Source organism: Thunnus albacares, chromosome 23, assembly GCF_914725855.1.
Source record: "Thunnus albacares chromosome 23, fThuAlb1.1, whole genome shotgun sequence".
In the NCBI taxonomy this organism is placed as follows: domain Eukaryota; kingdom Metazoa; phylum Chordata; class Actinopteri; order Scombriformes; family Scombridae; genus Thunnus; species Thunnus albacares.
In genome coordinates, this window is record NC_058128.1 from 12,606,995 (window position 1) to 12,629,933 (window position 22,939).

At 42.1% G+C, this 22,939-nt stretch overlaps 1 protein-coding gene across 4 annotated transcripts in view; it reads right to left on the reverse strand.

Moving 5' to 3' along the window:
* The window catches only part of wnk1b (WNK lysine deficient protein kinase 1b), a 98,834-nt gene extending 77,673 nt beyond the window's left edge, over positions 1 to 21,161 (reverse strand). For 3 of the 4 annotated variants that reach the window (XM_044342948.1, XM_044342947.1, XM_044342946.1), the window contains exons 1-2: positions 20,547 to 21,158; positions 15,188 to 16,904 (exon numbers count right to left, since the gene is read on the reverse strand). In XM_044342948.1, the coding sequence (XP_044198883.1) occupies positions 15,188 to 16,132 (945 nt within the window). In that variant the 5' untranslated portion in view covers positions 16,133 to 16,904; positions 20,547 to 21,158. Of the gene's footprint in view, positions 1 to 15,187; positions 16,905 to 20,546 lie in introns of all 4 variants that reach the window. The other variant, XM_044342949.1, reaches the window with a different exon arrangement.
* Between the last annotated feature and the right edge of the window lie 1,778 nt (positions 21,162 to 22,939).

The window sequence follows — 22,939 nt, forward strand, 5'->3', positions numbered from 1 at the left end:
TCAGCCCTTTCTGTCTCTCTGAATTGTCTGGCTCTCTTTCTGCCCTTGTCTCTGACTATCTCTCTTGTGTGTATCTTCTGCTCATCTCTCTGGCTCTGGTTTTATTGTCTCGGTTTCTCTCTTCATCGAGATTTTGCATCAGTGTCTGCCTGATGTTTCTCTCTATTTTTTTTTTATATTTGTCTCATTCCCTCTGTTACTGCCCGTCATGTGTCGTCTTTAATTCAATTTTAGTTAGTAAGCATGAGTTCACTGGTTCTCGAGCTGCGTAATCCCTCTCACCAACACTAATCCATCGTTTTTAATGGGGGTCAACTGCTTATGTATCCACTTTAACACTGGATACAGTTAATCAATACACTCAGACTAGCAAACACACCAACACAAAAAGCACATGACTCACAAAATTACTGCTTTTCTCTCTTTTATGTTATTTTGAGTTGAACATCTTTGGGTTTGAGGTTGTGTGGTTAGATAAAACAAGCGTTTTGAAGACGTCACCTCAGGTTCTGGGAAACTATGATGACATTTTGCTCTATTATCTGACATTTTACAGACTAAATGATTAATCAATTATCAAAATAACAAAGAGCTTATTGGATAAAAAGAAGTTCAGCTACATGAAAGTGGTCACAGATGTAATATTGTACGTAACTGTATTTACCACATGTGACTATTAGCTATAATCTACACACAGGCAAACACATGTGCACACTCAGCACAAGAGGAATAACAACAAGATATTTTCAATCAAATATTGATGGGAGTGAGAATGGATGGATGGAGGCTTTCAGATAAGCCAGGGGAGATACACACCTCTCTCTCCTACACACACACACACACACACACAGAAAACACCCCTCAAACAAATCTAACTCTATAAAAAAGGCCCAGTCTCGCCCATTCAGGTCAGACACAAGAGCGGTATAACTTTTTCTCCATTTTCTCCTCCCTCTCATCTTTCTTTCTTTCCACTTTTCTCCATCCTTCCATTTTTTTCCACCCGTGTCTCTCTTGCTTCTTCAGCGTTGCCCTCTTCTCAGTGTAACTAAGCCCTAGTCAACAACGGGGTGACAAAGGTGAGCTGTTTATCACCCGTAACACAATGAACAGACAATGCAATACTACCCGCACGCATTCACGCACACAAAGCATGGACAACAGTAAACAAACAGACCTGACCTCTCGCTCAACCTTGCTTTGTTATAATTTGTGTGTGCGCATGTGTGTGTGTGTTCATGCGCACGCGTTCGTGTGAGCAGGAAACACGGGCGGAATACTGTTTTATGCTTGTGTGCGCATTACAGTTTCAACAGCTGTTCTGTGAGATATGACAGTCGTAAAAAGTTAGCACCTCAGGAGCAAATTATCTTTATGAAAATTTATTTTATGTTTCAATCTTACTAAATTAAATTTTCAATTTTCAAATATTCACATTTGAGAAGTTGGAAACTGTGAAAATTTGAACGGGAAGGTGTGTCCAAACTTTTGACTAGTACTGTGTATTAAATGCTTCACAACTCGTGCTAATCAGCCCATATTACCCATTACCCATTACCCATTGATGGGTAAAAATTGTGATTTTGACTTGTAACAACAGGTGTTACAAATAACGTTAACAACGGCTTTGCTGTATAAGTCATGACAGTGTCTCAGTGAGCCAGCATACATAATACCAGGACCCTGAAAATACATAAATTATATTACAATTTGTTTTAATTGCTGATTTTTTCACCACACAACTTGTTACAGTCATGACATTTCCAGAATCGACTGCAACATTTCCTTTTTTGGGGATTTGTTGATATCATATATTTATATATGTGACCCTTTAACTGGGTGAAATGATTCTGGCTCATTATCACATCACCGCACTAAGTGAAAACATCTGGGTGGGTGTTCCATTGTTGCGTGGGGGGGCTTATAGTCCCCAGTTTATCCATACTACTACTCTTTATTTGGAAGTGAAAGGAATGGTGGACATTCAAGTTATCACCTAAACTGTTAATAGTTATAAACATTCATTAGATTTGGCAGAGCACACGAGTAGATTCAGAATATCTACTTTTATTTTACATACCCAGTCAACATGCAATATACCGTAAAAACTGTTCTGGTCAGAAAAAAAAATGAGAGCAAGGTCATAAAGAAAGGGAATTTACCTTAAAAGGACACTTAAACGGGACACTCTCTGCTGCAAAGATTCAACATTTGACCTTTCTGAACCTGTGATAAAAGTGCGAGCCAACATTCTCACATCCTGTTTTATCTCATCGCAGAAACTAATTTCTCAGATAAATGCAACATAAAACCTGCTATCAGCTGAATCTGGCAGACAGTTCTCAGGTCCACGATCTCATCATCCGAGTGAACTTGGTGACTTAAACCCTGAACCGACCGGCTTACGGACACAGACCTCGTGACAGAAGTTGTCTTCTGTCACGACGCTGTCTTCCTAAGTGACAGGGATTGACAGCGGCGCATAAACGACCAGGATTGTTAACGTTTTTCTTCTGTGGTTTTCGCAGCATGTGGCACTTGAGAAGCAAAAAGTAATACTGAGAAGCATGGCTGGCAGACGGTCTACGCTGTCTCACAATATCATGCTTTATTACACATTAAAATGATTTGTGGCAGATGACGCTTGCACATCATGCAGCTGTTCATCCTTGCACCCGACCGCAGCATTAAAAAGGACATAAGGGACTTTCCCGTTCGATTCGAATGGCATTGAGAATCGCATACCATCCATGTGACCTCGCTCTGTGTGTGTGATTACATCATGCAGACTGCGGTTTATGAGGGATTGACTCCTAATCTGGTGGGGAGAACTTCCTACCTCGCTGACCACAGTGCGTGTGATTGTGTGTGTGTGTGTGTTTATCCTGTTCCTTTTGACTCAGCATTGTGTCGAGCAGACTCTCCACAAACTGACCATGAAAGTAAACATTAAGAGTTCTGGTTCATCCCACTTTCTAATTGTTTCAACTTGCGGCATTAATGCGATGCAGAGGGGACTCACGTTACTCCTGGTAATGTGTCACAGATTTGTAATGCGCTGCGGTCTACAAATGAACAAGTGTCACTAGGTTAAGAATGCCTACAACATTATATTAATGAATATATACTGCCCAAGAGAAACAGCAACTCCTTATTTTCATTATCGATTTATCTTGTAAGTGATGTCTATTGAAGTTTGGTGTAACAGTCTAACAGCATTTAAGCAGTAAAAGCATTTCTCTACCAGGAAAGTGTAAAAAAAAAAAGTACACCCTCCCTCCCCGACACACACAGACACAACACACTCTGACACACATATATCCACTTTGACACATGCAGCCACACACAGTCCCCGCTCATTCTGCTCTAGTTATGGCTCAGCAGATGACACTCTGCTGCTATTTATAGATTTATAGAAAAAAAAAAAAATTTGAGAGAAAAATCCCATCTTCTTTCTCTGTAGCCCCTCTCTCTCTCTCTCTCTCTCTCTCTCTCTCTCTCTTTCCCCCTGTATCTGTCTCGCTCTCTCTCTCTCTCCTCTTTTCTCCAGAGGCATTAGTTAAGGTCATGGGGGATGGTGAGGGACACTGAACCAGAGAGTGAGAGAGGAAGCCCGGAGACAGAAAGAGACACAAAGTGAGAGTGGAGAGTGACAGTGAAAGAAAAAGAAAAAAAAAAAACCAGTGTGACACACAAACACACACAAACACACACACACACACATTCACAGTTACATGCAGACAGAGCGCCTCAATACGACACTTTGTTCATTCTGTCTCGTTCTATTTCTAGAAGTGAGTGAACCTGTTAAACCCAAAACCATTTCTGTTCAATATATTATTTATTTTCTTTATCTGCATCTGCAAAGACCAATGAGAAGAATAACAATCTGTCTGTTTGCATTTGTGTCTACTGGACTGTGTGTTGTCAGTCCTTGCTGTTGGGTGCTAAGCTTGACTTTAGCATGATATATTACTCCTTTATGGATGGTTATAATGACAGAAATCTGTTATGTTACAAAATATTTTAGCAAATCTGTCATAAACTGATATAAAATATGACAGAAATTCAACTTATAGCTGGTTTAATCTACTTGCAGGTGTGGTCAGTCTCTCTCTAGGAAAAACAATCCAGCCTACAAGGAATCAGCTACAGTAGATTCCTATAGGTAGCTAAGATGAGCAACACAAGACACCACTGCTAATGGTAAATTGGTTAAAAAGAAAAAAAAAAAAATCCAATGGGTTTCAAGTCCAGCCGTGTCATCTCTCCTCTCTCCCTTCATTTCCTGTCTCTTCTCTACTATCCACTATCGAAATAAAGGCAAAAATGCACAAAACATATTAAAAATACTCAACAGGAAGGATGTCAAAATACCAGAGATACTTGATTTGATATAGTTTGATTGAGAAGTGATCCCTGGAAAGTGTGATGCAAAAAAAAAAACACCTCAGCATTTAACACAAAAACTAAAAATAAGTTAAAGAACTCACAAATTGACATCATCTGATAAATGCATGAAACTGAACTCATAGGGAGTAAAGGTTCAGGCTTGGAAGACATTCCAACACAGACACTAACACACAGATTAAGCAGTCTAAGCAGCACATGCACATTTATTAAGAAGAGGTGGGGGGTCACTACTACGATGCACCCCGCACACTACCACCACTACCACCTTCCACCGAGGAATGACATCTTATCATTGGAATGTGGGGAATCTGGGAGGCGCACAATAAAGAAATCAGGGAGAGCTGCCCCCTCCCCAAACACACAGAATAAGAGGTGACCACAAAAGAAGAAACAGGAGCTCACTAGTACGTGCACACACACACACACACACACTCTATAGTCAGACTAAAGCAACGCACACACAGCAAAACAGTCTGTGCGGAGAGAAAAGACAGCCAGAGTGTTGTAAAGCAAGCAGTCTGGATGTGCAGCTCAGGTCACTTTACGCTGATGCAGACAACTGGCAGTTTAAAGACCTGATCTATTTTAGACTGAGGTCACACACACACACACACACACACACACACACCTATACCCCTTTCATACAGGGGGGCGCGCCGGTCTATTGAACACGCCTGTTAACTAAAGCTGAACAGCATCCGACCTGTGTTCAACCAGGTCGGGAGGAGGGTTGTGAAGCCAGGTGAAATGATATGTATCGATCCGTTCACATCGACACGGTGATACCATTTAGATCTGATTTAGTCGACATCTGAGCAAAAAAATTGAGTGAAAATGAAAAGGGGTAATAGACAGAGAGTCACACGGATCCTCTATATTGCAGTAATATTGACAGACGACAGTGTTTCAAATGTCCTGCTTTTTGTCTTTACTGCAGCTTGAGAAGTCATCAACATCCCAGATGTTAACACTAGTATGGTGATGTCCCCAAATCCACACAAACCTGCAGTTTTGTCATTGCTCATCCATTTAACATAGACGTGTCCTCACTTCCTCTGTCTGATCTTTCTACTGTTTCATTCAGTTTATATGTAAATGTGTAATTTTCCTTTTTTCTTGCCCTGTAATTTAACCGTAAAGGTTTCAATTCAACCAGAGCCGCTGTGAACCAGTCTGGTGCCGACACGGTAGACTGGTGTTGTTTTATATATGAATTAAACCAAGTAAAACATCCTTGAAGACCTACTTTGTCAGTGCAGGTCATTCTGAATACCAGTTTCCAGTTAACGTTTTCAATACTGTATGGTGTTTCGGGTTTCTACTCGCTGCTTTCGTTGCAGTTTCAGTCAGTGTGAGAAAAGAGAAGCTGTCCATCTGATCCCAGATTTGTCATTTCAGGGCTCAAAACAACGTGACCCAATCCGCTGCCTCTGATCTGCAGCTATGGGCCAATCGTGGCTCTGGATTTCCAGGAAGTGATTATTCTCACAATGTCAGTATTGTCTAGCAGTTTCCTGGCAAAAAAAAAAAAGAAATATATAAAAAAAAAAAGGGGGAAAACCATAACCCTCTTTTCGCTAATCAGGCACACACTTGCATTTAGTCAAGCTACTGTGAGAGTGTGTGTGAGTGTGTGTGTGTGTGTAGGGTTGAATCCGGGTTGCAGTCAGTATGTCCAAATCACAATAAAGATTCAGGGCTTCCTTGAGAACAATTCTGAATATAATGCTGTAACGGTAGTGTTGGTGGAAATGCAGGTTTTGCTACACTCACTTACGATATACAACTTCTCCTCAGCTCTACTTCTCTCTGCATATAATCTAGCAGATCAGAGATGCCTTGAAAATAATCTGCAAAGTGGAGATTACAAAAAGATCAATGATGTAAGCGGTTGAAGGAGGAGGAATCAAGACAAAACGTCGCTCCTCCTTCTAATGTGTGAAATTTAAAGAGGGAATGAGATTGATGTCAGGGAAAGAGGGGAGGGATTAGGATGGAGAGAAGAACAGATGAGGGAAGGAAAATAATGACATGAGCAGAAATAGATGAGGGAGATAAAGAGAGGGAGGCGCGGATCAGATTGGAAAGAGCAAAGCCGGGGCGGAAAGAAAAAAAAGAAAAATAAGCGCGAGCGAGGATAGAGAAACACAGAGTGCATAGGTATACAAGTCATCTAACATCTGTCTGATGCATTCATTGTCCCTGACTCACCCCGTAACACACACACACACATACACACACACACACACAAAATCCCCCACATCAACTGTAAGCACACATTGCCTTTCCATGAGTCAACACACACACACACACACCCTGTTTCCAATTAAACCACACTATGACCATTATAAAAGTACAATAACATGCTTATCAACACACACACACACACACTTACATTTTATGTGATTTAATCCCAAACACACACACCCTCAGCACTTTTATGAAGCATCTCTCAGTCTTTCAGCTCTTTTCATTCGCTAGATGACTTTATTTAGAAGTGGGTGCCAAAGCACTTCAGCGACTTCATCTTTCACACAAACACACACATACACACACACACACACACACTCGTCCAGGATTACACTTGTGTCTTGTTTTTTCTAAAATACACACACAGAGAAATGGTGGGAGAAAGGTCAGTCATTTTTCCCTCTGAACACACAAACAATCTCACACATAACTCGGTTGTGTCGTACACATATCCAAGGCCTCGAACCTATCAAGTGAGATTTATGTGTGTGTGTGTGTGTGTGATAAAAATGCTTCACTCCCATGGGTGGAAAGGTCTAGACTACATGCAGTATTTTTAGCTGTATTAGTGACTATGTGCAAACACATGACGCTTTTAGATTGTAATTTTATTTAACTCATCCACTAATAACACGACCCGAAACAGCGCTTGTACCATGTGACACTTTCACCCTTTACTGAAATCGATACTAATGCAATTCTCTGAAGCAGGGTGGCCTGACCTTACTATACAACATCAGGGGGAACTCTGCTGTACACACAAACACACTACACAGAAGGAAGAGCGGGGATATTTTGCATATGAGGAAGTGTCAGCTTCTCTGTCTCCCCTTCCTTTGTTGCTCACAGCTGGTTACTGACATGAGACAGAGACGGAGTGAGTACCGGCCGAAGCGGGAGAAAGACAAAGCGAGAGGAAGACTGAGCGATAGAGTGAGAGAATGAGCAATAAAATGAATGAAAAAGAGATTTCCTCCATGCCCTCTCCGTATCCTCTCTCATCTCCAGATTATCCGACATCAGAGCTGAACACCAGGCGACCTTAGCCCACGGCATTTTCCTGTTTTATCACTCATAAATCCAACTGACTGGGCTTTGGGGCCTTTATATATCAGAACTACACATCTTGCTGTGTGTGTTTTTGTGCGTGAGGCTTTTGATTGGTTGGAATGCCTTTTGTGTAAAACATTGGTTAGGGGGCTGTTAGGGGTTACTGCAGTCACACTTTGACAATAAGTCTTAAAAATTCCCTCGGATACCCTTCATTAGTGCACTTTACATGGTAGGAAACAAACTTGTTCGGCCATGGTAACGGCTAGATTCCTTAGTTGAGACGCAAAAGTCACCCGTTTTACGACGAGATTTACTGGAGAAAAAAAAATGACAGTTTTACAAGTGACGCTATCTCGATGACGGATGGCTGATCTACACAGACCTACAAGGCTTTAACAACAAGCATGGTGGCCTGGTGGTGATTTTCCACCCTGAGTACAGTTGAGAAAGTCATTCCAGCAATAAATTCTCTTCTCATGGTTCTTTAACTCCTCGGTCCACAAAACCATCTGTCTGTCTATCACATTAAAAACGCAAGAAATATCCTGCAACTTTAAAAAACAGCTGAGCTAAACTGCAAATGAACAATCCCCCGATGCTAGCTGCAGTATGTACACAGCCACACCCCCCCCCCCCGCTGCATTCACAAACTCATATACAGACTTATATTTACATGCATATACAGGTTAGCTTAACTGCTGAGAAGGGACTGACTAAATTATTTGTAGCCAGCCTTTAAAACATTTAAAAATGTTTAAGCAGCGGACAGTTTCCACTCCTTCAAAGTCTGTGTGTTTTCGGAGGAGGAGGGGGGGGGGAGGGGGGTGAATAAAACTGCAAGCAACTTCAAAATCAATCAGCAGTGAGAACCTGCCTTTGCCGAAGGCTCAACACAGCTGCAGTTTGCTGTTTTGTCAGGGAAATCTGAACCTCCAGTCTAACTGTTTCACCTCAGTCATGCTGCCCTGCAGTGATCTGGGGAAATATATGATGCAGCTTTTACTCCGTTCTATACACACACACACTCAGCTCCAACTCAAAACATTTACATGTGATATTTCAGCAGTTCAAGCAGCATCGTTTGACCTTGAGAACTGTGAAGCGGGGTGTTTTACGCCTATAATATGTCAAACATCCTTTTTGTAGGATAAGATAGAGTGCAACAGAGCAACGGTTGTTCGGTGAAAATGCCTTCGGGACATCACACCTCTTAAAAGCCTGATAAACAATCTTGACAAAAATATCAATACCGTCCTTCCATCCTCCTGTTCTCCCTTATTTTATGCCTCCCTGCGTGATCTTTTTCGTCCTTCCGCCGACACGTGGACTGATTTCAGGCCGGTACCGGGTTAAATTGGGTCATCGCTACCAACAAATAGCAGCGATGCTAAAATTGGACACTGTGAGCCATTTTTATTAACCTTGTTAAGATTTATTTTGTGGATGTCAGGAGACTACAGTGATATGATTAAGCAACGTTTGTGATTTAGCAATATTACTGAGTTCACGAAAAGTATGAAATTATCAAATACAATAATAAAATATTCATGATGACTAATAAAGTCTGATTTACAGAGGGGAAACATGTATTGGTGCAATACTTGCACATGACAACAGAGCTGTCTAAGCTCAGAGGCCAGTTTCCCTCTTATGGCACCGATTGAATGACGAGCCCCCCAAAAGCGTGTGTGCACTTGTATATGTGTGTGTATATGTGTGTGTGTGTGTGTGTGTGTGTGTGTGTGGGGAGGGGGAAGGGGGCTAATCCGCCTTGTGTTGCTGTTGAGAGAAATTTGAAGGTCTTTGAGAGCCAGTGAAGCTAAGAGCCTAAGGTCACACACACATACACACACACACACACACACACACACACACACACACACAGGGTCCCTCTTCTTTTCCTCCTCAGTTTCTCCTCTCGCTCCTCCTACCCCCCTTTTCATTTCCTTTGTCTTTTCTCTCGCACTTTTCCCTCCCTCCTTCCCCATGTTTCCCCTTCCTCCATTCTCTCACTGAACTCTGTCTTCCTCAAACTCCTCGTCTTGATCTTTCCCTCTGCCTTCATCTTTCTCCTCCTCCTCCTCCTCCTCCTCCTCCTCTCCTCCAACCACTTGTCCTCCAAAAGTTCCCTGACACTTTCTGTCGTTGGATTTTATTCAGTCTAAAGCCCTTTCTGCTCTTTACGTCTCCGTCTTACTCCCCCCCCCCCCCCCTTTGCCAAAGATAGTTGAATGCTGGACAGGCTTCTTGTGACACAACAGGGCTGAACTTTGACCTTCAACCCTGCTCCCTCCATCATCCACCCCCCCTGCCTGTTCTTTCCCCTCACAAGTTCTTTTACTTCTCCTTACCGCCTTGTACTTACCTCACTCTCGTAACTTAATATCCCTTTCATGAAGCATGTATATAAATCTGTTGTCACTTACTGGAAGTTGTTTTGCATGTGTGCCTAACCGTAACAGACAGACCAAAACTGTTTTTTCCCTACAAGCCACAGCGATGGCTTCATCCCAAAAATCTTTCACCACTTTCACCATTTCATGAGCCACACTGTCAGAGATAGATCAAGACTGGTTATGTGCCAATGACAGACTCACAAAAATCTGCCAGCCTCAGACCCTTAGTCATAAAGACAGAGCGCAATTAAATGCCGCCAACCCCAGAGGGGAAAACAATTCATCGCTCTCCATTGACTTCATATTGAGCGGAGGTACCGCCTTGTCACTTCTGTCTGCTAGTAAACAACAGAAAAATGCCTAAGAGCTGCTGTGTGGTGGGATGCAGCACCAACAGGGTAAAGAACCCAGAACTTCAAGTTTTTATAAGCTGCCAAACTGAAAGACAAAAGTGGACTAGCTGACCTGCGCTCAGTTGAATTCATGCTATGTTTTCAAACTGTAGTCGCTGTATAAGTTGTGAAACGTCAGCCCTTGTATTCATGTATTGCATCTTAATGTAACAGGCTTCAGCGTATGCTATGAGCTACCTTCTACCTGTCTGGTAGACATAGGGTGCTAAAATAATCCTTTGACCTGCTGAAATCTAACGTTTTTAGCTAGCTACAGGCATTTTGTTAGCATTTTGCTAACAAAATACACCCTAAGTTGCATATTATGGCGCCAACTGTTTTCCTGTTCAGTGTGCATGGATTTCAGAGTCTGACACTTTGTGCCCCGCCTCTATTTTCCACTGAATTTCAAGACAAATTATGGCTTTTTAATAATTCAAACCACTTAACCAAAGTCCAAATAAATTAATAACTCATGATCAAACTGACCCTTCTCTATTCTATCTCATTCCAGCAAGGGTGTGTCAGCCTCCTCTTTTCTATCCATCATCTGGTCTAACAAGGAACTTTAAGATAAGCTACTAGGTGACCTTCCTCCTCTCTCTCTGCACTCTCTCTATCTACTCATCAATCTGATTTCTTCACTTAAGATTAAGCAAACTGCTCTATCTCCTTCCTCCTTCTCCTCCCCCTCCCTCTCTCTCTCTGTCTGTTTCCATCCACGTATGGATTCTTCTCGCAACACAAGTTAACCTGCTTTGGTTCAAATGCCCAAGAATGTAAAGACCCCCCCCCCATGCCCCCCCCAAACATGTTTCTGACACACAAACAGACAGACTACAGATGCACTGATACCGATATTGGATATCACGGTCCAACACTGACTCAAATAGCTGAATCAGGTATCATGACAATGGGCTAATCTGGTATCGGATACCATTATTTTAATAAATAATAATTCAGTAAATTTATTTATCAGTATCGGGACTGAAAAAGTTGGATCGGTGCCTCCCTAGAACTTAAACAAATGCAGCTTACTCATATATGCATATTACAATGACTCAAAGGGATAGAAACATACTCACATCCCGCACGCACACACATATACATACAAACACGCATTTGCACATACAGAAAACTGACATGTTCCAGATGATCCTGACTCCCACAGATCTCCAGTTGCTATGCCCACCCAGTGAGTGTATGTGATTGGCTGTAATGTGTGTGTGTGTGTGTGTGTGTATATGTAACTTTACTCCTACTATTCTGCCACATGTCAGCAGTTGCTCACTCATCTTTGACACAGACACAGGATTACAGCCAGGCTCTAGAAAACTACTTGTCTCTGCATGCATACAGCCTAGTCACCACAGGTCTTCAATACCCTTATGTAACACAGGCAGTATATAATGTTTAATGGCACATTTCATTCCAGTAATCCAGGCTGTATTCAATAACATACTGGAATTAAAGTGACTGATGTGTCAGCCAGATCTGACCTCCTTGACATAGAACCATGTCAAAACTTGCAGGGTTTCCTCCTATTGAGAAGTACAAGAGAGTGAATGAGAGCAATAAAGAGGCAAGTGTGACTGAGAGAGAGAGAGGGCTCAACAGAGGCCTGATGTTTGTTTTCTGATAAACAAACTGGTGTTTCCTAGACACAAGGCCATCAGGCGAAGCTGATTTTAGCTACTGGGATTGTGGAAGACTTAAGGAGCATCTTGTGATGTAGATGACAGCAAAACAACCACACGCTCCCACAGGAAATAATAATCGTACACTGAGAGATAAAGACACAAAAAAAAAACAGATTTGCAGAGATAACATTTAACTGCACGGTCTCACCTTTTCTGACTTTTCTGGTTGTGAGAATGAGTCACAGAACCGAGTGATAGCAGCATGTTGAAAAGGTGAAAGAAAACGAGCCTTTACATTCACAGTAGAGTTTTCTTGGCCTTATTTCTGACATATTACCAACAGCCCTGAGTACTCTAACATACTCAAATTACTTTTTTGTTGTAACGAGTAACTTGACGTGTTAGTTTTGCAATTCAAGAAATTCAGTTATTTAGTTACATTTTCAAATAAGCAATCTGTTACTGTTAAAATATTGTAGCAGGCCAGGGGTTCGCTGTGGCAAGAACTCAAGCAGAGAGACGATCTCAAATATATATATTGGAGGGAAGGAACTAACTGAGCACATAACTTCACTCATGGTACAAACTCTTTCACAGCAGCAAACTGTAAACTTCTGGAAACATTGAAACAATGTGAAGAACAATAACACTAATGAGCGTGTACCAAGTAATATCTATGATAAACACATTGTCTTAGAACATGCTGGGAAACTACCCCAAACACACAACAATATTACCGTATTTCCCTGTTTCTTTTTTGTTGCCACAAAAAAAAAACAAAAAAAGAAAATCCCCCCACGCATTCATACTGTTTCTTTTTCTGTTTATGCGCCCATTTCTACTTCTCGGCAGGTAGCTGTGTGCTCGTGTAGCTCAGGACAGCCTTTATATCGTGGAAGCATTCGCATTATTACGCAAGGAATCAGAAAAGGGGTTTTCATTGTTGTTAACGCAAATGTCGTCTAACGAGTTATTTTTCTAAGCAGGTAACACTATAACTAATAAGTTGCTTTTTGATGTCAGTAATAAAAGTAACATTACCCAACGCTGATTACAAACTTCTCTCAGTATTATGTCATCCCCTCTCTCTCTCGCTCTCTCTAGTATTTCCTGTCATTTTGCAGGAAAACTGCCATAACAGAAAGTAGTAATAGTAGTAGTAGTTTTTTTTAATTCTTTATGTATTTTTTTCTTTGGAAAAGGTTTCATCAGGGCAAGTTCCTCCAACGTGACTCCATGTAACTGTTTTCCTCCTCCGCTCAAAACCTCAGCTCAGTCAGTGCCCTGAATGTCATATGACCGAGCTCAGACACCTCCGTCTCTGTGCTTACTTGTCAACAAGACTATTTTTTTTTTTTCCCCCACTTTCTACCCGCCTCACCTCTCCCGCCAATACACATACATGTAACTCATCTTGTTCACACTTTCTGTAACCCTCTCGCTCTCTCTCTCGCGCTCTCTCTCTCCCTCTCTGACACGCTCACACACACTCACATGCTCACTGCAGAAGTTGCATCAGTGCATCGTAGTGTAGCAACAGCATCCTGTGGTAGGTTGTGTGCCATCCTGTCTCATGTTTCGCACTGTGTACGAGACATTGTTTTTTAGATAACCTTTGTGCACCTGCAGACTTATCACCCTGCTTAACATGGTAGCTGTCCTGTAAAACCACACGGACTAACTCTACTGAAGCAGCTAGGAAGTAATCTGTCTGCTGAAGGGCATCATAACCGCACATTCGCTTTCAGTACCCTGAATTTACCAGACAGTCTGGGTATTTCAACGAGGAAGTCCCATGTCATAACCTAACATGCCTAACCTTTAGGATAACGCCGTCCTACAATTAATCTTGTATAGATATCGAGCAGGAAAGTTTATGATTACCGGCAGATCAAAGCACATCACCGTATCATACCACCGTGTCAGGAAATCAAAACCCACGCTAACATTTAGGCCTCGATTGTTTAGCGTTCTCTTCCTCATTGAATAGTCATTTACGCAACTTGTGGTAGGGGTCTGACGCACCACAGCATCCGTTCACACACATAAATCAACCGTTAATGCCAGAGGAGACGGTGAACTGAGGGCATACAGTGGTAAAAAAAAAAAAAAAAAAAAACATGAGTAAGAGGAAAAACAAGTGCTTCAGCTAATTTGACGGGTAGCAGCTGTATCATCTAACAAATGGAGCCTGAAGTAATTGTTCGTTAATATTTCACAACTTGTCAGGTTTTTATCCGAGTCATGCGATATCATAGCAACACCGGAGATTTTGACAAAACGTGGTAACTACCGCGCTTCAACATTTTCCAATTACAAATTCAGGACCACAGAGGAGCAACTAGTTCTTTTGGCTCATCAAACATTTTTCAAAAGTAATATTTTTTTTTTCCTAAAGATGGAATATATTGTTCATTAGGAAAAACAACTGTTGGAGCATCTGCCTTTCAACGACGGCGATTGTGATGCCAGAATAACACAGCATCCACCTCCACTGACAAAGACAATTGATCTTAACTCGAGACACACAACCTAAGAGGAAATTCATCAAACAAATCCCAAACCAAATTAATCTCATAAGCGGTTAGTGGATGGACCAAGTTTTGAGCATTAGATTGAAGGAACCATCGGAATTCATTTTTGATCTAGTGTTTCACTTCGCTGCCTTCTGCTAAGGCCCCTCTAGACTGGACAAAAAAAAAAATGAATCTGTCACACACCAGAAATCAAAACATCATAACGCATGCAACCTTAGCCAGTATGCAATCAGCAGCAGTATCTCAATCTCAATCAGATTATGATCTCATTTCTTAGTCATTTATACAGGAAAAAACAGCTAGAGGAGCAGAAAGTTCTCACATATCAGTATACCTCAACAACTCTGCGCACAAATGAGATACAATAATAGAAGTAGAGGCTAAATTAAACACCTGGATGGAATTTGGACACCTCAGAGACCACCGCAAACCACAAAATGACATTTAATTATGAACAGAAGGAGACAGACACTGAAGAGGAGACAGATTTATGAGTCTGGACTTACCTGTAGCTCACACCATGCCACTTCCACAGTAGTCTCTGTATCCAGTCCCTTGTACACCGTCTTGAAGGACCCTCTTCCGATCTCGATGTCGAATTTCAGGAAGCGTCCGTCGGGTGAAGTCCCTACGGCTTTCGTCTCCACCTCCTCTATATCCTCTTGCACTCGTTTCTCGGCCTCTCTCTGCTCTGCCCGCGCTTTCGCTAGCTCGTTCTCCCTCTCCTTCTCCTCGGTCGGACTGCTAACGCTACCCTCCTCGACCTGTTCTGTCGCTTTTCTGTCTTTCGCCACCTCTTGCGTGCCCTCTGACCCTCTGGGACGCAATGTGACATCAGGCTGTTTTTCTACTGTTTTGTCTGTAACATCCAATACTGTCGGGCTGGGCTCTTTTACCGCCCTGTCTGCGCTATGTTCAACACTGTTATTGGTGGGAACAGCAACTGTGATACTGCCCGCGTTTAAATCTTCCTCAGCGTTTTGTGTTTGCCCCTCCGAAACCGCCCCGTCAAGCCCGAGACTAGGCTGAAGGGTTGTGCTTTGCAAATACGGACCTCTAAGCGCCTCCTGACTGTCAGCGTCTTGTACCCCAGGTCCGGGCCCCGAGGGCTGCGGAGGGAACAAGGTGGGAGGGCCCTCACAGTCAGGAGGCGAGGTGAGTATCACAGCCGCTTTGCTGGGCAGATCCAAAGCCGTGGCGTTGGAGTCACAAATGACGCTTCGGCGGAAGAAGCGGTGCTCGGCTGTTTTGGAGTCTCTATCCATTGTGTGGCGCCGACGTCGGACCTCCGGGTGTCCGCCGAGCTTCTCCACCACGTGCGTGTCTGAACTGGCAGAGCCGTTCACATTCTTGTGGGGGGTCTGAGGTGAGGGACAGGGGGAGGCGGAGGGGGGAGGGGGGGCCGGGGCAATGAATTTCACTGCTTTGCTGCTGCTATTGCTTTCAGACATTCCTCCCGGAGGCTAAGACCACAAAAAAAAAAAAAAAGGAATTCTGTACTTATAAATAAGGATTCTTTATGTGAGTAATCAGATCAACTTAAACTATAAATATGCAGTGACAAATCTCGACCAGCAAGCTTCTTTTTCAAATGAAAAGCTCTTCAACATCCAATAAAACTCCAGCAGGAAAAAAAAAGCAAAAGGAGGGATGAGTAACAGAAAACTTTCAAATCAAGTGAAGGTGGCAATCTGTTGTTGTGTTCTGTAGTTTGTTAGAAAGGATTTTTACTTCCTCTTTGAAATGTCCACTGTTTCAACAAAACAATCTACAGGTCCTACAAGGCCCTTCCATACAGGGCTCGGGGAAGCCCCAGGAGAGAGGAAGGGGCTTTCTCTTGAAGATCGGGGAGGGAAAGGACAAACTGCAGCCACAGGAGGGAGGGTGCAAGCACTGCAATGAGGTGACACCCATCAAATCAACACCCGAATCCATCCTGCTGCCAACATTCAGAGAGTGACCACCAAGACATGGAAAGGCTAAAGACGTAACAGACCAGTATGGCCTCCGAAAGCCTGATGAGATGAAATATGATCAGAGTCCAATTTGTTACAGCTCGACTTTGGAGGTTTGTTGAAGTAAAAACAGGCTTAAGCCCTCTCTTCGCGTTGAAGGTAGGACTCCTGGAGAGGTTGCTGGCCTGCCTGGCGGGGCCAGACAGAGGGCTAGGTAGGCCTAGCCTGGCCTAGCCTGGCCCAGCTCGGTCTGCTTCGCTCCGTGTGACTGGAAATAAAAAGAGAAGGAAGAGTATTGTAAGATGAAACTATATATCTGCCCATAGTAGCTGGTGTATCACAGAATTCAACATCTGCTTTCACTTGACAACATAACTGACCTGAACGACTTGAAGGGAATCTCTAAATGATACTTGGTTGCCTGCCAAAGTGGCTGGAAGAACATACAAGCTGTCAGATACCGTAACATTTTACCACCGTTTGGCCATTAATCACAGTGTTTCCCCTATATTCTTTCAACAGAGACGCGGGACCGCTGCTAAATGATGAATGCCATCACTAAAATTTCACATTGTACGTAATAATCACGACGAATGCAAACCAAGCGCACGTTCTCCGCTTCGAGCAGCTGACTGGAGCTGGTGGTGCTGCAGCTTCTCCTCAGACGCTGCAACAATTATGGTTGCAGTTGAGATCAATCCCTCATTCGGATGCTCTTTTTATAAACAATTAGCATAATTGAGAATTAGAATCCACACATCTGGGTGCAAAAAAAAACATCTCATAACTGCACTCACGGTTTTGGGTTTTATCAAGTGAACACGTGAGCTGGTTTCCAGCCAGGCACAATCTTTAATGCCTGCATCCCACCCCTATCTCCCCCTTTCAATTGCCCCTGTGTAGTTAATGCAGTGGAGTGATGCAGCAGAGTGTGTTCCTAATTGCTCCACGTTCCAAATTTAGCCCAAAGTCACCACAACCCGGGCTGACCTCAAGGTTAGGCTACTCTGTGGCAATTCAGTAGCTTAACATGAGAGGGAACGAGGGCACTCAAGAGTGACAGAGATAGATCTGTCAGTACAGTACCGCGCAGACACTAAATGCATATCAGAGAACAGAGCATAAGTATATGAGTCCGCATATCACATTACAGAGAACTTAGCGAGTGCTGAGAAATATGCTTACTGAATATGCAATTTGCCTTACATAACCTCCTATAGATAACTTACTGAATACTCACGTTGTATCGTGTTGATAAGTTTTCAAGTTTCCACTGCAAGGAGCAAATGAAACATCAAACATGCTTTTGTTCAGAACATTTTCATCCCATTTCACACTATTGCCTCAACAAAGGGCAGTAGGTTGCCTCAGATCTGCCACATGCAGCTTTATATGCTGTTCCATCATACATATGATGCTATGTCATGATTGGGCAGCTTTAAATTTGGCCTGAAATGAGCCTTTGCAACTATTTTGTCTGTGATGGCACCTGGTGTACCCTGGAGGTTAAAAGAAGTCATTTATTCAAGCAGATGTCTCGGGCTCTAGTCCAGGTGTAGACTACAGAGAAAGGCTCTACAAGGATCAATTAGGTAATACATGAGACAATATGATGACACTGATTGAGGAGATGCAGACTGATGACTTCAATATGAGACAGCTGTGTTTCATCGAAGTCAAAAATCTCAGCGCTGACCCCTCTGTGTATATCTGTTTACTGAATGTGCATGTGGCCATGAAACAAGATGGAAAAAGCTGGCAACTGCATACAGAATAACAGTGAACTTAAATGATCCCACGAGGATACTGTGGTGGAATTAATTAAGCCTGCTGCAGGTGAGACATCACACGTCTGCCTTCTCCGTGTTGTGATTATGACATGCAGCTTATTTAAGAAATGAGCCATGAGACGATGTGCTTTTACAGTGATTTCACAACAGCTAGGGGGTGTTGTTAGGTAGAACACAGAGCAGAAGATTTATTCTCCTACATGCATAGTAAAGCCCTGCCTCTGCCCTGATGTATGACTTTTAAATAAGAGCAGAGAATAAAAAGAACACAGCATATGAATCTTATAATTGATTTATCTTATAAATCTTACATTATAATATCAGCAATAATAGCAAACTGTGATTTTAAGGTGAATTGGGTACATGTTTTCAGTAATTCATACCTGATTACAGGTGTCCTGCATCGACCAATCAAAGTTGTCTGTTTTACAAGTAGAATTGGCCTCTATCTTACAGTATATCACAGTATAAATGTGGATTTGAAGCATTTACACAATTATAAAGTTATATTCAGTAGGCTATTAGCAGAGTAGCTTTTTAAAGATATTGTATGTCAGGTTGTCAGTTCCTCTGTTAAAGCACCCCGCCAACATATTACATGTAAACATTCAAGCATGGCCAAAGTATGATGGCCAAACTTATTTTTTTAATATAAGTAGATTGTATCAACGGGAAGATATAATAAAGATTGAGAATTTTTTTTTTTTAAAAAAAGGAAATATTTGTTATCAGTAACATCAACACATAGTCTGTGCCAGCAAATCAAATGAAGCCCATTAAAACCTTAATAGAAGATAAGATGCTCATCTTGTTTTATTGAGCACAGGGACGATTAAAACTCCCAGGAAAGATGCAGGAATGTCGTTAGCTTTATTAAAAAATAATAATAAAAGGTGCTTATTATTGATATAGGCCATAAAATGTAGTTTTAAAGTGCCCCTCCACTGAAAAATGTGTTTTGCTTCTTGTTCCTTCAGTTGGATGTTTGAGCTTCACTGTGCAGAATGATGTATGTGCAGAGTTTGACACTTGAAGACTGTTTACACATTCATCTTCTGATAGAGGACAGTTTCTCTGTGTTCACTCAAAGTCTGATTTTAAGGGGCGTGCCTATGAGCAGGATTTGTGACATCACAAATAGTTTGGGAGCCAATCGCGGGCCAGTATGCAACTTACACAAGTGTGATGTGGAAACTTGAACCTTACAGTTCACATATACTGAGAATAGGCTTTAAAGTGAAGTAGGAGACAGCTTGTGTCCAGCGGTTAAAGGACCAGTGTGTGAGATTTAGGGCGATCAATTGGCAGAAATGTAATATAATATTCATAAGTATGTTTTCATTAGTGTACAGTCACCTGAAAATAAGAATTGATGAGATTTCGTTATCTCAGAATGAGGTAACTTTACATCTACATAGGCAGCGGGTCCTCTTCCACGGAGCCCGCCATGTTGCACCGCCATGTTTCTACAGAAGCCTAGAATGGACAAACCAAACACTGTCTCTAGAGAGGGCCTTTGGTGTTTTTCGCGACTTTCACAGCCACTATAGCTTCTCCTACACGCTTAGAAGGGGAGGTTGAAGGGTATTCAGCTGGTTGCAATCTGCAACCTCACCGCTAGATGCCACTAAATCTTACACACTGGTCCTTTAAACTTCTGAAATGATAAATATTTGCACATTTACAGACTTTTAAGGAGGGAGAAGGAGGAGATGTAATGTTAAGATTTTTAATGAGATAATTGAACTTTTCTGTGGAAAAACCACATCAGACACATTATTATTCAAAGTAGAATATTTTATACACATCTTAAAACATGTCTGGAGGGTATCTTTAAGTTGTGTGAAAATATTATTGGGGGGGAAATGCATGGGGTAAAAAATGTTTCTGGGCTAGAAATGATGAAAACCAGTGATAAAATGTCTTGAACCTTCAGCTTTGCAGCAAAACTGTGAGTAGCATACCGTGCAGTGAGGGCTTCACTGCTGCCTGTTGAGGAACTCTGAAGAAAACGAGGCTATGCAGCTAACTTTGCCTACAGGCAAAAACAAGACAACCGCCAACCTCTCACAATTTGGATAAAGCCTTATAATAAAAGCCAAAAAAATATGAACCGTTACCTTTTACATGGATGTGGGCTGTTGTGGTACCGTAGAGAGATGAAGGGTAGAAACTTGATTAAAAAAAAGCCTTTAACTCCTCTGCAGTGGGGGTCCGCTCCAACAACACAGCACAAATGTCAGTATAGTGCGTCACATTAAAGCCACAGTTGGTTGCCGAAAAGCCCACAAAAAAGACTATTTACAAAAGCATAACTTAGCTACAACCGTATCCCCCTAAAAAAAGAAAGGTCCGAGCAGCGACGCAGTGAGCGGTACGTGCAGAGAGCCACAGCCGACAGACAGACACCTCCCACCGGGCAGAGAAGCCAAGTTCGCTCGCTGGTGTCGCGGTGGCTCCGGCACTTCTTTCTGTCTGTCTCTGTGTTGTCTGTATCCTGCTCTGCAACCGCAACCAAAAAGGCAACAGTCTCACTCGAAAGATGCTATTTCCTTATCTGTGTCAACATCCAGGCCGCTGCTGCGTCCGCCGTCTCGCTCCTCTTGGCTTGTGTGGTGCAATAAACCCGCTGTGATCCACAGTTATTCCCCCGTTTTCAAGCCATCGGACGGCCGCTCCGTCAGCTCTGTGCTCTTCTCCAGCGATGACTCGACAAGGCGACGGCTGGGCTTTCACACAGACGAGCCGCGTCAAGTTAACCACAGTTAACCCGGAGAGTACAGGAAGACAGACTCATGCGTACTTTCAGAATAATAACAACACTATGTATCACCCAAAAGCAAGATTAAGCTGTGCTGGGAAAGACCTAAATTGAGTCATATACAAGGGCGAACTTTACCATTAGGTAACTGCCTGCATGGGGCCCCCAACTAAAAAGGGCCCCAAACAGTTATAGATTTATTATGATGTTTAGATATGAAAAATTTTGAATTATAACTCATTTTACCCCAAAATAACTTACAAAAGGCCCCCAAAGCACTTAAAAATATGCAACTGTACTGTTCAACTTACTTACCGTGTACATCTACTTCAGAGTAAAACGTTGTACTACTACATCTACCTGACATAAATGTTACTGGTTACATTGCAGATTCAGATTTTACACACAAAATATAACAACTAAATTATAACGGGTTATTATTATTCATTAAATTGTCCATCATTATATAAAAAAGTTAGAATTAAAAGCTCCACCTTGAACAGATGTTAAGTAAATTTCAATACAGGACTTTTGCAGTATTAATAGTTTTACTACAGGAAAAAAAGTTCTGAGTACTTCTTCTACCACTGCCAATACAAACATTCCCAGTTGGAGAAAGGTTGAAAAGAAAAGCAAGACCACATTTGTCTGTGGCCCCCAAATCATTAAATCACCCCTGGTCATAAAGATAAGAGGAGGTGTTAAATCCAGCGACTATGGCTATTGTTGAATACGTAATCCCATTTTCTGGCCTACGTGAGTCTGTATATCCTGCATCTGTCATGCATTGACCGCCAGACTCACACGATTTACTCGCACCACACCTCCAATTTATTTTCTCATGCAGCAATCTGCATAGAGAGCCAGCTGTGCTCCTGCTGTGGCCATTTGTCCAATCTCATAAGAGCTGGAGAAGGAGAGGAACAACTCACTTGATCATTGCACAGGGTTTTTTTATATATATCTATATACTTATGTTCCTACGATTACAAACTATAATTCATTGCTGACCTCAGAAACTGTGATCATTAACTGTATTTTAAGTAACCAATTAAATATATATAATGAATAATAGCCTAAAAAATGTGGTTTCCCAAAACATTTTAAGCCATATCATATTGATGCTGGCCTACTAATCCTTTTCAGACTCCTAAATTATGAAACTATTATTAAATATGGCCTATAATGTACTACAACATGTGCACGTACTGTAAATCATGGATCCAGTTGTGTCAAATTCCAACTTGCTGTGTTTTAAAAATTACCCACAATACTGTATGAAAATGAGCTTCATTTGCACACTGTCAGCTGCGTGCCAAGAGGAGTCGCGCTTGGCCCCTAAAACGTTCATCGCGAATGATTATATTTTGACAGTTCAAACCGGAAACCCAGTTGTTTATTCTGCCGTACTTGACACTAGCAGACAAACTCCAGCACACTGACTGAGTGAGTCAACGTCTGCAGTGTGAGCAGACATATGTCGTTCATCATGGTTTTATTTTACATCTCATTCATGTTTGACGCAGCCACAAAAAACATTTCTGATTGATGCTTACCCATCCTATGTGTGTGTGTGTGTTTACACAGTCATGTTGTGGGGACTCACCTCCCTTATGGGGACACAAAGCAAGTCCCCTTGATGTTAATCATTAATTTAGGGTGAAGACTTGGTTTAAAGTTAAGGTAACTTTAGGGTTAGGGTTAGGGTTAGGGTTAGGGTTAGGGTTAGGAAAGTCTCCATGACATTAATGT